The sequence below is a fragment of the Sinocyclocheilus grahami genome, unplaced genomic scaffold (genome assembly GCF_001515645.1).
Source record: "Sinocyclocheilus grahami isolate Dianchi unplaced genomic scaffold, SAMN03320097.WGS_v1.1 scaffold1870.1, whole genome shotgun sequence".
Lineage (NCBI taxonomy): Eukaryota > Metazoa > Chordata > Actinopteri > Cypriniformes > Cyprinidae > Sinocyclocheilus > Sinocyclocheilus grahami.
The window spans coordinates 112,451-126,455 of record NW_015507049.1 but is presented as its reverse complement, the minus strand read 5'-3'; the positions used below and the strand labels follow the sequence as shown (position 1 = coordinate 126,455).

General features: G+C 47.5%; 1 protein-coding gene across 1 annotated transcript in view; it reads left to right on the top strand.

Moving 5' to 3' along the window:
- Nucleotides 1-14: 14 nt before the first annotated feature.
- The window catches only part of LOC107573118 (cytoplasmic dynein 1 heavy chain 1), a gene marked incomplete at its 5' end in the record, with an annotated part of 48,040 nt that continues 34,049 nt past the window's right edge, over nucleotides 15-14,005 (top strand). Inside the window, 28 exon segments of the mRNA XM_016259569.1 lie at nucleotides 15-196; nucleotides 280-453; nucleotides 550-805; nucleotides 2,440-2,626; nucleotides 2,698-2,969; nucleotides 3,049-3,276; nucleotides 3,929-5,005; nucleotides 5,846-6,025; nucleotides 6,106-6,255; nucleotides 6,337-6,491; nucleotides 6,592-6,781; nucleotides 6,784-6,921; nucleotides 7,009-7,119; nucleotides 7,202-7,321; nucleotides 7,402-7,641; nucleotides 7,720-7,875; nucleotides 9,303-9,416; nucleotides 9,496-9,606; nucleotides 9,689-9,898; nucleotides 10,798-10,944; nucleotides 11,031-11,197; nucleotides 11,279-11,452; nucleotides 11,551-11,716; nucleotides 11,939-12,127; nucleotides 12,206-12,400; nucleotides 13,056-13,338; nucleotides 13,437-13,537; nucleotides 13,612-13,771. Coding sequence (XP_016115055.1) covers nucleotides 15-196; nucleotides 280-453; nucleotides 550-805; nucleotides 2,440-2,626; nucleotides 2,698-2,969; nucleotides 3,049-3,276; nucleotides 3,929-5,005; nucleotides 5,846-6,025; nucleotides 6,106-6,255; nucleotides 6,337-6,491; nucleotides 6,592-6,781; nucleotides 6,784-6,921; nucleotides 7,009-7,119; nucleotides 7,202-7,321; nucleotides 7,402-7,641; nucleotides 7,720-7,875; nucleotides 9,303-9,416; nucleotides 9,496-9,606; nucleotides 9,689-9,898; nucleotides 10,798-10,944; nucleotides 11,031-11,197; nucleotides 11,279-11,452; nucleotides 11,551-11,716; nucleotides 11,939-12,127; nucleotides 12,206-12,400; nucleotides 13,056-13,338; nucleotides 13,437-13,537; nucleotides 13,612-13,771 — 5,833 coding nt within the window.

The window sequence follows — 14,005 nt, the reverse complement described above, 5'->3', positions numbered from 1 at the left end:
GTGTGTGTGTGTGTGTCTGCTGTGTTCACGTCAGACGATGTGCTGAATGTTCAAATAAAGACGAGCTGATTTATCACAAACGGCTGGTTGTTTGTCGTTGTTCTGCAGAGGATGTAGGTGATGAAGGCGAGGAGGAGCGCGAGTGCATTTCCTACAGCATCAGCATCGACATCCATTACGGGCTCAAATCAAACAGGTAACGAGCGCAGAGCGTGAGCTGGTGACTCCGATGTGGTCTTGTCGTGTTCTGATCAGAAACACCTGATCTTGATCTTTCAGCCTGGCCCTGATCAAGCGGACCGGAGTGATTGATGCGGACAAACCCATCTCCACTCAGGTGCGAGTTCTGACTCTGAGCGAAGACTCTCCGTACGAGACGCTGCACTCCTTCATCAGCAATGCTGTGTCTCCGTACTTCAAATCCTACATCCGAGAGTCTGGCAAAGCCGACAGGTAACGAGAGAGTAACGTGTGTCTCTCACACACACACACACACACACACACACACACACATAAGCCGTGCCTCATCGTGTCTGTGTGTCTGCGCAGGGATGGAGATAAGATGGCCCCTTCGGTGGAGAAGAAGATCGCGGAGCTGGAGATGGGCTTACTGCACCTGCAGCAGAACATCGAGATCCCCGAGATCAGCCTGCTCATCCACCCCATCATCACCAACGTGGCCAAGCAGTGCTACGAGCGCGCAGAGAAGCCCAAGGTCACAGACTTCGGGGATAAAGTGGAGGATCCCAGCTTCCTGAACCAGCTGCAGTCTGGAGTCAACCGCTGGATCCGGGAGATACAGAAGGTTTGAGACTCGCTGACCTTCAGAGGACATCACCGTACTAACTACTGCAATTAAAAACAGGGCAGATGCCTCACAGTATGATGTGTCGTGATCACGCTTCACATTCGTCCAGTTAGGAGAGCCTAGGCTCCATCTTATTTACTCAACCTGCTGGTTTATATAAATAAAAGTTGTAGAAAATCAATGAAATGTTATGTAAATCAGAACTGCAGTATTGTGATGTTTAATGGTATTGGTGCAGACGTACAAAAACCTTGAAATGGTGTCCTGATAGTTTCCCCACACGAATCACAAGCTTAATTGGTGCATCAAATCAGTTTAATTTGAAGCCTCATTCTTTCTGGGTGAAGAAAACAGCAGATCTTTTACTGACGTCATCTTTTGCTCCGCATTAATGACGATCAGATGGAAATCTAAACACAGGCTTAATGAACAACTTGCACATGAGAAATTGCATGCCGATACGTGGGAAACATTACATTGCAAAACTGGGAGACAAAGTGATATTTATGCAATTTTACCGAAGTAGTTCGCTAAAATAAATGCAGTTATAAATTTACGTTAGGATCTGAACTTCATCTTACTTTTTGGCCATGTAAATATCAGCATCTGCACCAAATTGCTTGTTTTTGCTCCGTTTGAGTCTCTGAATAAAGTGTGCTGTTTTTTTTCATCTATATTCTCACTGTATCACACTGTATGAGCCATAAAAGCCTGATGCAGCAAATATAAAACACATCAGGAAACCGGGTTTTTTTTTTTTTTCCTTTTGTATGTCTCCCTTATCTAACACACCTGATTCCACTCATTAGCTCATTAGTAGAGACTGCAAGAAATAAATTGGGTGTGTCTGATTAGGGAGACATACAAAATGTACAGGGCAGGGGGTCCTCTAGGACAGGTTTGGGAACCACTGGTCTAAAGGTTCACTGAATTGTTCCATTCTTAGCACCGATGATGTGTGCAGGCCTAGCCTACAGTCGATCAGGATTTCAGGTCTGTCTGCCGTTTCTTTCAGGTGACTAAACTGGACCGAGACCCTGCGTCTGGAACGGCTCTGCAAGAGATCAGCTAACATATAAACCATTTTAATTAAACATTACTGTTTCTGTAGAGCTAAAAATAACTGGAAGCAAATGGCACCGGAAGCGACACCGGGAGCCTCACACATTCAAGTTTCAAATTGGCTGTAAAAGCACAAAGTAACATAGCACAAAGCTTGTTGTGATTGCTGGATGGCAGATGCGCTACAAAAATGTTTAGTGAAAAAAGGTTAATCGAAATGAAGATCAATTAAAAATTATATCATCCACCCCAGCACTTTGTAAGGATTGTAACCTGTATGTTTTCAAACCTGTCCTGGAGGACCCCCTGCCCTGCACATTTTGTATGTCTCCGTCATCTAACACACCTGATTCAACTCATCATCTTGTTAGTAGAGACTGCAAGAAATAAATTGGGTGTGTCTGATTAGGGAGACATACAAAATGTACAGGGCAGGGGGTCCTCTAGGACAGGTTTGGGAACCACTGGTCTAAAGGTTCACTGAATTGTTCCATTCTTAGCACCGATGATGTGTGCAGGCCTAGCCTACAGTCGATCAGGATTTCAGGTCTGTCTGCCGTTTCTTTCAGGTGACTAAACTGGACCGAGACCCTGCGTCTGGAACGGCTCTGCAGGAGATCAGCTTCTGGCTGAACCTGGAGCGAGCCCTGAACCGCATCCAGGAGAAGAGGGAGAGTCCGGAGGTGCTGCTGACGCTCGACATCCTCAAACACGGCAAACGCTTCCACGCCACGGTCAGCTTCGACACCGACACAGGTGAGCCGTCTGTCCGAGAGCCATCTCCATGATGCTGCACGCTTGTGAACGCTCTGGTGTGTTTCTCTCAGGCCTGAAGCAGGCTGTGGAGACGGTGAACGACTACAACCCTCTGATGAAGGACTTTCCTCTCAACGATCTCCTGTCGGCCACTGAGCTCGACAAGATCCGTCAGGCGCTGATGGCCATCTTCAATCACCTGCGCAAGATCCGGAACACCAAGTACCCCATCCAGCGTGCGCTGCGTCTGGTGGAGGCCATCTCCAGAGACCTGAGCTCTCAGCTGCTCAAAGTGCTGGGCACTCGCAAGCTCATGCACGTGGCGTACGAGGAGTTTGAGAAGGTACGGCTGATGAGACGGCACTCGCTCTCCCCGCAGCGATGCTCTGCAGCTCACGCCTCACGCTCTTCTTCCTCCGCAGGTGATGGTGGCGTGTTTCGAGGTCTTCCAGACGTGGGAGGATGAGTACGAGAAGCTGCAGGTGCTCCTGAGGGACATTGTGAAGAGGAAGAGGGAGGAGAATCTGAAGATGGTGTGGCGTCTCAGTCCGGCCCACCGCAAGCTCCAGGCCCGCTTGGACCACATGCGGCGCTTCAGACGGCAACACGAGCAGCTGAGAGCCGTCATCGTTCGCGTGCTCAGACCTCAGGTATGACTCTTGACGGCTTCTGGATGTGATTATTCTGATCTGTGATTCTTTTGACCAGCCTTCATTAATCAGATTGTTCCCTGACAAGCCTCAAATTGAGTTTGTGACAAAACAGACAGGATTGAGATGACATCGTCTGTCAGAAACGTTTTAGTTCATATTAATATATAAGCATTAACATACAGCTACAGACGTGAACAGGAGACAATCCTAAAATTAGGGTTTGTCCCTTGATACATTCACACTGTCAGTCCCTGATTCTGAAATCTGATTATTTGTGCATCCGATTGGAGTCTGATTGACAGTCCACGCTTTGTATCACAACGCTTCAGATCCAGTTTACAATATCTTCATTGATTTCTGTGGCAGTGATGTTGCATTGGTGTGCTGACAAAAAAAAAACAGCTACAATATAGATGCTCTTACAATGTAACAACATGTTGCCTTGGCGACTTATGAGGCACAGAAGCTAAAACCACATATGAATGTAGCTTGAAACATATTTGTAAAAATTATTTCATGTGTTTTTGTCTTGCCATCCACACTTACTAAATGGGATTCTAATCGTACGTGCACAAAAATCAGCTCGAGTTGTATCAGATGTGTAAAAGTCTGGATGCATTAAAACTAATGAAAGACTGCCTCTCTCCAGGTGTCCGCCGTGCCCCAGCATGCTCCGGGAAACACGGCCGAGCCTGACGATATGAAGGTGGCTGAGGTGCTCTTCGATGCCGCAGACGTCAACGCCATTGAGGAAGTCAATCTGGCCTACGAAAACGTGAAGGAAGTGGACGGACTGGACGTCTCGAAGGAGGGAGTGGAGGCCTGGGAAGCGGCCATGAAGCGCTACGACGAGCGCATCGACCGCGTGGAGACACGCATCACGGCACGCCTGCGAGACCAGCTGGGCACCGCCAAGAACGCCAACGAGATGTTCCGCATCTTCTCCCGCTTCAACGCCCTGTTCGTGCGGCCGCACATCCGCGGAGCCATCCGAGAGTACCAGACGCAGCTCATCCAGCGCGTCAAAGACGACATCGAGGCTCTGCACGACAAGTTCAAGGTGCAGTATCCTCAGAGCCAGTCGTGCAAGATGAGCCACGTGCGAGACCTGCCTCCCGTCTCCGGCTCCATCATCTGGGCCAAGCAGATCGACCGGCAGCTGACGGCCTACATGAAGCGCGTGGAAGACGTCCTCGGGAAGGGCTGGGAAAACCACGTGGAGGGTCTGAAGCTCAAGCAGGACGGCGACAGCTTCCGCGCCAAGCTCAACACGCAGGAGATCTTCGACGACTGGGCAAGGAAGGTGCAGCAGCGCAACCTGGGCGTGTCGGGCCGCATCTTCACCATCGAGAACACGCGTGCCCGCGGACGCACCGGCACCGTGCTCAAGCTCAGGGTCAACTTCCTGCCCGAGATCATCACGCTCTCCAAAGAGGTGCGCAACCTGAAGTGGCTGAGCTTCCGCGTGCCGCTGGCCATCGTCAACAAAGCCCATCAGGCCAATCAGCTGTATCCCTTCGCCATCTCGCTCATCGAGAGCGTCCGCACCTACGAGCGCACCTGCGAGAAGGTGGAGGAGAGGATGTCCATCTCGCTGCTGGTGGCCGGCCTGAAGAAGGAGGTGCAGGCGCTCGTCACCGAGGGCATCTCTCTGGTCTGGGAGTCCTACAAACTCGACCCGTACGTCCAGCGTCTGGCCGAAACCGTCTTCAACTTCCAAGAAAAGGTCGACCAGCTCAAGACCAGTTAAACTAGAGCACCAGTCAGATGACTGGACACACACACACCACTGATAGATATTAAAAAGAGAAGCGTCAGTTTGAGGTTAAGCTTTGCTGGCGATTTCCTAATCTACGATTGTAGTACACTCTAATACATGTGACCCTGCAGCACAAAAGCAGTGTTAAGTCGCTGGGGGATATTTGTAGCAATGGCCAACAATACATTGTATGGGTCAAAATTATACATTTCTCTTTTATGCCAAAAATCATTAGGATGTTAAGTAAAGATCATGTTCCATGAAGATATTTTGTAAACTTCCTACCGTAAATATATCAAAACTTAATGTTTGATTAGTAATATGCATTGCTAAGAACTTAATTTGAACAACTTTAAAGATGATTTTCTCAATATTTAGATTTTTTTGCACCCTCAGATTCCAGATTTTCAAATAGTTGTATCTCAGCCAAATATTGTTCTATCCTAACAAACCATACATCAATGGAAATATTTATTCAGCTTTCAGATGATCTATACATCTCAATTTTGAAAAATTGACCCGTATGACTGATTTTGTGCTCCAGGGTCACATATTCTATATACATTTTTTAATTAGGCCTATTTATTTTGTGCTGTTTAACGGTGTTTTTGTCATTATTTAATTCACTTTGCAGTGGCCGGGACCATTTTATGGATGCCTGGTTAAAACTGAGCTTCTGATTAAAGCTTTAAATAAATTCAGTGGTGTGTGTCCATGATTCGGTTGGTAGTGTAGCTGTGTAGTGTTTACAGTCCGGATGAAAAGAGATGTGAATGTCATGTTGGTTTGTGTGTGTTCCGCTCTTAGGTGGATGATCTTCTTCTGCTCGAGGAGAAGATTGATCTGGAGGTGCGCTCGCTGGAAACCTGCATGTACGAGAATAAGATGTTCACGGAGATCCTCAACCGCATCCAGAAGGCTGTGGACGACCTGAACCTGCACTCGTACTCCAACCTGCCCATCTGGGTCAATAAACTGGACATCGAGGTGAGTCCAGCTGGACAGAAGCGCAGAGTCTGTCCGGAGAGAGTGGTGTTTGATCAGATGTGATCGTGTTTCCTCCGTAGATCGAGCGCATCCTCGGGGTGCGTCTGCAGGCGGGTCTCAAAACCTGGACGCAGGTTCTCATGGGACAGATGGAGGACAAGGCTGATGTGGACATGGACACCGAGGCTCCTCAAGTCAGTCACAAGCCCGGCGGAGATCCCAAGATTAAGGCAAGACGTCGTCCTGTAGTTCTGAGCCTGTGTGCATTGAGGATTCATAACTTCACACAAACGTTTTCTTCGTCCAAACAGAATGTCATCCATGAATTGAGGATCACGAACCAGGTGATCTATCTGAACCCGCCGATCGAAGACTGCCGCTACAGGCTTTACCAGGAGATGTTTGCTTGGAAGATGGTCATTCTGTCTCTACCCAGAATCCAGAGTCAGAGATATCAGGTCTGTGTGTTTGTTTGTTTGCTCTGCATTCGTCTTCAGTTTTCAGTTCATTCCGTCTTCATTTACTCACTCTGTTAAGCCTGCTAGTAACCAAACAGTTGCTGGTAGCCATTGACTTCCATAGAATGCCAAAAAATACTATGGAAGTGAAACGCGCTCTCTCTCGCGCACTCCATCACACGCAATCCATCGCACGCGCACACTCTCTCACACTTAGGGTTGCAAAAAGGTGGAAAATTCCCAATAAATTTGGGAAATATTCCAGAAAGTTTGGAAACTTTCCGGGATTTTTTGGGAATATTCCACATCTACAACCGTCTGGGAGAAGATCTCAACAAGTGGCAGGCGCTGCTCGTGCAGATCCGCAAAGCTCGAGGCACGTTTGACAACGCAGAAACCAGGAAGGAGTTCGGACCGGCCGTCATCGACTACGGCAAGGTCAGGAGCGAGCCGCTCACGGTTCAGTCTTGAGGTTTATCTCCACGAATGATCACGCTGAAGTGTCTCTTTTAACGTGTCGTTTAGGTCCAATCTAAGGTGAATCTGAAGTACGACTCGTGGCATAAGGAGGTGCTCAGTAAGTTTGGACAGATGCTGGGCAACAACATGCAGGACTTCCACTCGCAGATCTCCAAGGTGGGCCGAGCTCTCGCTGAAGGGACAGGTCATGTTTGATGCTCAAGCGAATGTTCTGAACTGTTCTGTGATCCTCTTGCAGTCTCGTCAAGAGCTGGAGCAGCATTCGGTGGATACGGCGAGCACCTCTGATGCTGTGACCTTCATCACGTACGTGCAGGCGCTTAAACGCAAGATCAAACAGTTTGAGAAGCAAGTGGACGTGAGTACAATCTGCCTCGTACAGAGTCTTAAACACGATTCTCTGGAGCAAACGTTATTAAAGTCTCTGGTCTCATGCAGCTGTTCCGCAACGGCCAGCGTCTGCTGGAGAAGCAGCGGTTCCAGTTCCCTCCCTCCTGGCTGTACATCGATAACATCGAGGGCGAGTGGGGCGCCTTCAGCGACATCATGAAGCGCAAAGACACGGCCATCCAGCAGCAGGTGGCTAACCTCCAGATGAAGATCGTGCAGGAGGACCGCGCGGTGGAGAACCGCACCACGGACCTGCTGTCAGACTGGGAGAAGACCAAACCCGTGGCAGTACGTGTCTGGAGATGAATGCTGTTTTCAGGTCTTTTTCAGCCTCTTTCAGAGTCTGTCTGCTTGTTGTCGCTGCAGGGCAGTCTGCGTCCAGAGGAGGCGCTGCAGTCGCTCACCATCTACGAGGGCAAGTTCGGGCGTCTGAAGGACGACAGAGAGAAGTGTGCGAAGGCCAAAGAGGCGCTGGAGCTGACGGACACGGGTCTGCTGAGCAGCAGCGAGGAGAGAGTGCAGGTGCGCCACGACTTTACAAGCGTCTCTGTTATGAACGGAGTTCTAAAGAGGTTTTAAAGAGACACAACCCAGCTAACAATCACAGAGTCCATCAGAATCTATAGATGTTTGAGCTGTCGATGAACCCTTACTGATAGATATCACCGTACTTTCCCCATTTGGTAAATCACAGTACATTAAGTCTTTAAGATTTCAGAAATTTCGTTTACATATGCAAACGAGGCATTTAATCTAATTAAATGCACACTAATATGCAGAAATCTGAATGTTGGATAAAGCCAGGTTTAAAATTCTTGTTTGATTTTGTTGAAGTCGAGTTAAAGGTTTTTCCAGAGGGGAATTTGGATTTCTATTTTTATTGCGCCATAAGTCAGAAAACGAACACATTTTCATCATGATTTTAGGAGTAAAATGCTTTAGAAATCAGTGTGAATGAAATATGAACAAACCTTCAGAATAGAGCTGTAACGATTCACTCGCGATGCGATTCGCGATGAAAAGGTGTCTTTTTATTATTGCTTGGACAAAATACTGCACATTTCTTTGTGAAATTGAAATGTCAAATAACAAAACTAAATTTAAGTTTTAAAACAAGCCCCAAATCTAATCAAATAAATAAGACACAAATCTCTTCATGTAAACAAAGGCTTTGTCTGTGCTCTTTCCATTTAAAATTAGAGGCAACCACTGCATTTGAATCACAATGCAAACAAAGATGCTGAATACATGCAGCATGAGCAGTTTTTAATCTAAATTATATTATATAATTTGACATTTTAAAACAAAAACCGAATGATCAGACTTTAGTTTTGTGAAACTATACTACATAAGTCATATCGGAGCGAGACCGAAACGGCAGAAGCTCTGAGCGAGACGCAGATGCACTCTCTGACAGCAGGAGGCGCTCATGCAGCAGCAGATACAGCATTTCCTTGGTTACCGCCGCCGTAAACCAAGCAGCAGCTTATGAACGCTACACTAGTATGAACTATACAGAGACGAGATGAAAATAAACTATCATTAAAACTTTTCTAAAGACTGTCACCCTGAGTGATGCATTCATATAAACTCCACCCACAAATGTATCTCGATTCGTTTAACATATCAACCGATTTGAATCGTCACATATTTGTATCGATGTTCAACCGGCTCACGGTGCATCGTTGCATCCCTAATGGATTGAGATTGAAATCTATAGATAAAGTGCGATAAAATAAACCGTTAAATGTGTATTTTGGATGTTTTCTTTCCATTAGTCGTGATATGGAAGAAAAACAGCTCAAAACTGTCCAGTGCATGAAAACACGCTGGGTTCAGTCAGCTTAATATTAACTTTTCTCAGTTTTCTCACACATCATTTAGAGATCAAACTGTATGTTGAAGATTCTGCTCTTGTTAACGCGTGTCGTGTCCGTGTTGTTCGTCAGGTGGCTCTGGAGGAGCTGCAGGATCTGAAGGGTGTTTGGTCGGAGCTGTCGAAGGTCTGGGAGCAGATCGATCAGATGAAGGAGCAGCCGTGGGTCTCTGTGCAGCCGCGGAAGGTGAGCGACACACCTGCCGTCTCGTGTGACTCATACCCGAGCCTGGCTTTCACTGAGTCTGTGTTCTTCTTCTGTACAGCTGCGCCAGAGTCTGGACGCTCTCCTCAACCAGCTGAAGAACTTCCCCGCTCGTCTGCGGCAGTACGCCTCCTACGAGTACGTGCAGAGACTGCTCAAGGGGTACATGAAGGTGAGCCGGTCCTGCGTTACCAGCGGAGGATGCTGGGATAGAGCCGCTGAAACGCCTAAACCGTTCCCTGTGTCCTCTTCAGGTGAACATGCTGGTGATCGAGCTGAAGTCGGAGGCGCTGAAGGACCGGCACTGGAAGCAGCTGATGAAGCGTCTGCATGTGAACTGGGTTCTGTCCGAGCTGAGTCTGGGTCAGATCTGGGACGTGGACCTGCAGAAGAACGAGATGGTGGTGAAGGACGTGCTGCTGGTGGCGCAGGGAGAGATGGCTCTCGAGGAGTTCCTCAAGCAGGTCCGACTCCGTCACACACCTGTCACAGATCTAATATAAACACCCCAGCTGTTTACCTTCACAGACATAACACACTAGTTTCGTAACTTGTGTGTATTTGACAGTTTAAGTGCAATAAGACATGAAGGAGAGCTTAGTTTAGTACTTGCATGCCGTGTGACGGATGCTTCGGATGTGTGCGCTCAGAAAACCCGTATATCAGAAGTTTAAACTAATATGGCTTAAACGCATGATTTTAATGCAATGGACATGATAATAAAAACCACACAGATGTTCTTTAGCAGGTACGAGCTGTAACGGCACAGCTCTATTCTGGAAAAGGGGGCGGGGAGCAGCAGCTCATTTGCATTTAAAGAGACATGCACAAAAACAGCCTGTTTCTGCTTCCACTCAATATTTTCAAAATGATATAATGGTCTGTGGGGTAAACTTCACACACACATTCTGGGGACACGGGTGTGTTTGTAGCAATAGCCAAAAATACATGGTATGGGTCAAAATTGTCAATTTTTCTTTTATGCCAAAAATCATTAGGATATTAAGTAAAGATCATGTTCCATGAAGATATTTAGTAAATGTCCTACCGTAAATATATCAAAACTTAATGTTTGATTAGTAATATGCATTGCTAAGAACTTCATTTGAACAACTTTAAAGATGATTTTCTCAATATTTAGTTTTTTTTAATTTTCAAATAGTTGTGTATCAGCCTAATATTGTCCTATCCTAACAAACCATACATCAATGGAAAGATTATTTATACAGCTTTCAGATGATGTAGAAATTTCCAGACCCTTATGACTTGTTTTGTGCTCCAGGGTCACACATTACATATTGTAAAAAGAGTAATAATAGGTGCTCTTTAAAGATGTGTGTTCACAGTTTCCTCTTCACTGCAGATTCGTGAAGTTTGGAACTCGTACGAACTCGACCTTGTCAACTATCAGAACAAGTGCCGCCTGATTCGTGGATGGGACGATCTGTTCAACAAAGTCAAGGAGCACATCAACAGCGTGTCTGCCATGAAGCTCTCGCCCTACTACAAGGTACACACCGAACGAGAGAAACCGTATGTTAGAGAGAAACGATGCGTCACAGCAGTTCCTCCGTCACACGTCTCTGTTCTCGGCAGGTGTTCGAGGAGGACGCTCTGAGCTGGGAGGACAAACTCAACCGCATCATGGCTCTGTTTGACGTCTGGATCGACGTGCAGCGCCGCTGGGTTTACCTGGAAGGCATTTTCACAGGAAGTGCAGACATCAAACACCTGCTTCCTGTGGAGACGCAGCGCTTCCAGAGGTCAGCGGCTGACTCAGTTACATCAGTGTGCTGAAGAGCGCAGGCTTTAGGCTTTAACATGTGACTCGTTTGATTTCACAGCATCAGCACGGAGTTTCTGGCCCTGATGAAGAAGGTGACCAAGTCTCCTCTGGTCATGGACGTCCTGAACATTCAGGGGGTTCAGAGGTCGCTGGAGAGACTCGCTGACCTGCTGGGAAAGATCCAGAAAGCACTGGGAGAATATCTGGAGAGAGAGCGCTCGTCTTTCCCCAGGTCAGACATTTGGGCTTTACAGTATCAGCCGTCCAGTGTCCATTCTGAACTCGTATTGTCACGGTTGTCTAAACACTCATCATTTCTGTTTCCCGCAGGTTCTACTTTGTTGGTGATGAAGATCTGCTGGAGATCATCGGCAACAGTAAGAATGTGGCCAAACTGCAGAAACACTTCAAGAAAATGTTCGCTGGAGTTTCGAGCATCCTGCTGAACGAGGACAACACTGAGGTGCTGGGCATCTCGTCCCGAGAGGGAGAGGAGGTACGGCTCGACCCGAGAGACTGGGACCTCCGTTATGTGCTTGTTTCAGTCGATGCAAACTTCGTTTCAGCTGTAAAGCAGCTCTGCAGAAGACATTAGTGTCGTTATTCAGATCGATTCCGTTCTGGTTTTGATCTCGTCTGATAGCGTCAGTGCAGTTGAATCAGTAATATGAGTGATGTCTTCATGTGGGAAACCTCTGGAATGTGCTGTTGTTTTCAGGTGCTCTATAAGACGCCGGTGTCCATCACGGAGCATCCGAAGATCAACGAGTGGCTGACGCTGGTGGAGCGTGAGATGCGGGTGACGCTGGCTAAGCTGCTGGCTGAGTCCGTCACGGAGGTGGGCACCTTCAACAAGAGCACGGGCATCGACCTGAGCACCTACATCAACTGGATCGACCGATACCAGGTGACCCGTCCTCTGAGACTAACCCAGCGTCTGTACATGTCTTCATGAGTGCTTAACCTCCGTCTCCGCTGCGTCCAGGCCCAGCTGGTGGTTCTGTCCACTCAGATCGACTGGTCTGAGAATGTGGAGAGCGCTCTGACCACCATCGGCGGCGGGGAAGACATGGGTCCGCTGCAGGCCGTGCTGGCCAACGTGAAGGCGACGCTCAACCTGCTGGCCGACACGGTTCTGATGGAGCAGCCGCCGCTGCGCAGGAAGAAGCTGGAGCACCTGGTGAGAACCTCAGAAGCACCTGTGCTGATAATGAGTGAAACTGAAGATTAATGCAGCTGGAGATGTCATTCATGGTGCAAAATACAGCCATGTCTTGCTTATAGTCTCTGTCAATCACATTTGTTTTCAGGGCAGAAAAACAGCAATGCCAGGCTGTGGGTCTTAAATCAGAGCAGAAAGTCTTAAAAACAAAAGTCATGGCATTACATGTTGCCTTCACTGCAAAACATGAATATCTTCCTCAGTATTTTTGCCTTGTTTTCCAGTACAAATATCTAAACATCCTTAAAACAAGATACATTTGCCTGAAATGCAAAATTAAGATATGAAGTCTCGTTTTCTGAGAAGTTGAACAAAATTAAGTTTCTGCTTAAGACAAAAACAAATATCTGCTAATGGGGTCAGAAAAATGTTTTTCCTTTGAATTAATTGGTTTCTCTGAGCCCACCTTCACATTTATGTTTAGAAAACATAGTGAGGTATGGTGCTCCTGTCAGCTTATTCCTTAAAAAGGTCTTAAAGTCTTACCTTCGTAAAACCTGTGAAATGCAACAGCCAGAGGCATCCTTCTGATGCACGCACATAGATGCAGATATTTACTCTGTATGACGAGCTCTGCAGACGTGTTCGTGACTTGCGTGTTTTTCATTCGTAGATCACGGAGTTGGTGCACCAGAGAGACGTGACCAGAACTCTGATCAAGAACAAGATCGACAACCCTAAATCCTTCGAGTGGCTCAGCCAGATGCGCTTCTACTTCGACCCCAAGCAGACCGACGTCCTGCAGCAGCTCTCCATTCAGATGGCCAACGCTAAGTTCAACTACGGCTTCGAGTACCTGGGTGTGCAGGAGAAGCTGGTGCAGACGCCGCTGACCGACCGCTGCTACCTGACCATGACGCAGGCGCTGGAGGCCCGTCTGGGAGGATCGCCCTTCGGTCAGTCTCACCTTTCCTGCTGGAGTTGAGCACACAGATGTGTGCGCATGAGCTGAATGTAAAGTGTGCGGTTGCTGACGGACATTCTTGTTCTGTAGGTCCTGCTGGAACGGGGAAGACCGAGTCTGTCAAAGCTCTGGGTCACCAGTTGGGCCGCTTCGTCCTGGTCTTCAACTGCGACGAGACCTTTGACTTCCAGGTGCGACTGGTGTCACGGAATCGGTGTATAACAGGTCTTCAGTCACAGGGGTTTGACGGTGTCTTGTGTTGCAGGCGATGGGCCGCATCTTTGTGGGTCTGTGTCAGGTGGGAGCCTGGGGCTGCTTTGACGAGTTCAACCGTCTGGAGGAGCGCATGCTGTCTGCCGTGTCTCAGCAGGTCCAGTACATCCAGGTGGCGCTGAGAGAACACAGCAACCCCAACCGAGACCGCAGTACGTGCACGCTATGGTTCAGAACCTCATCATCAGGGCTCGATGCTTACCTTATTCCCAAGGAGCACACGTGCTTAGGAGCACATAAAAAAAATTTAGGGGCGCAATGCAAATTTTTCAAATAATGTGTTTTAAAATGTGTTTTAATTATTTACTTTATTTAAAGTACACAAGGTTTTTAAATAATTCTGCTTCAGACTCTATTTAATAGGGTAATTATGTAACTATTTAAAG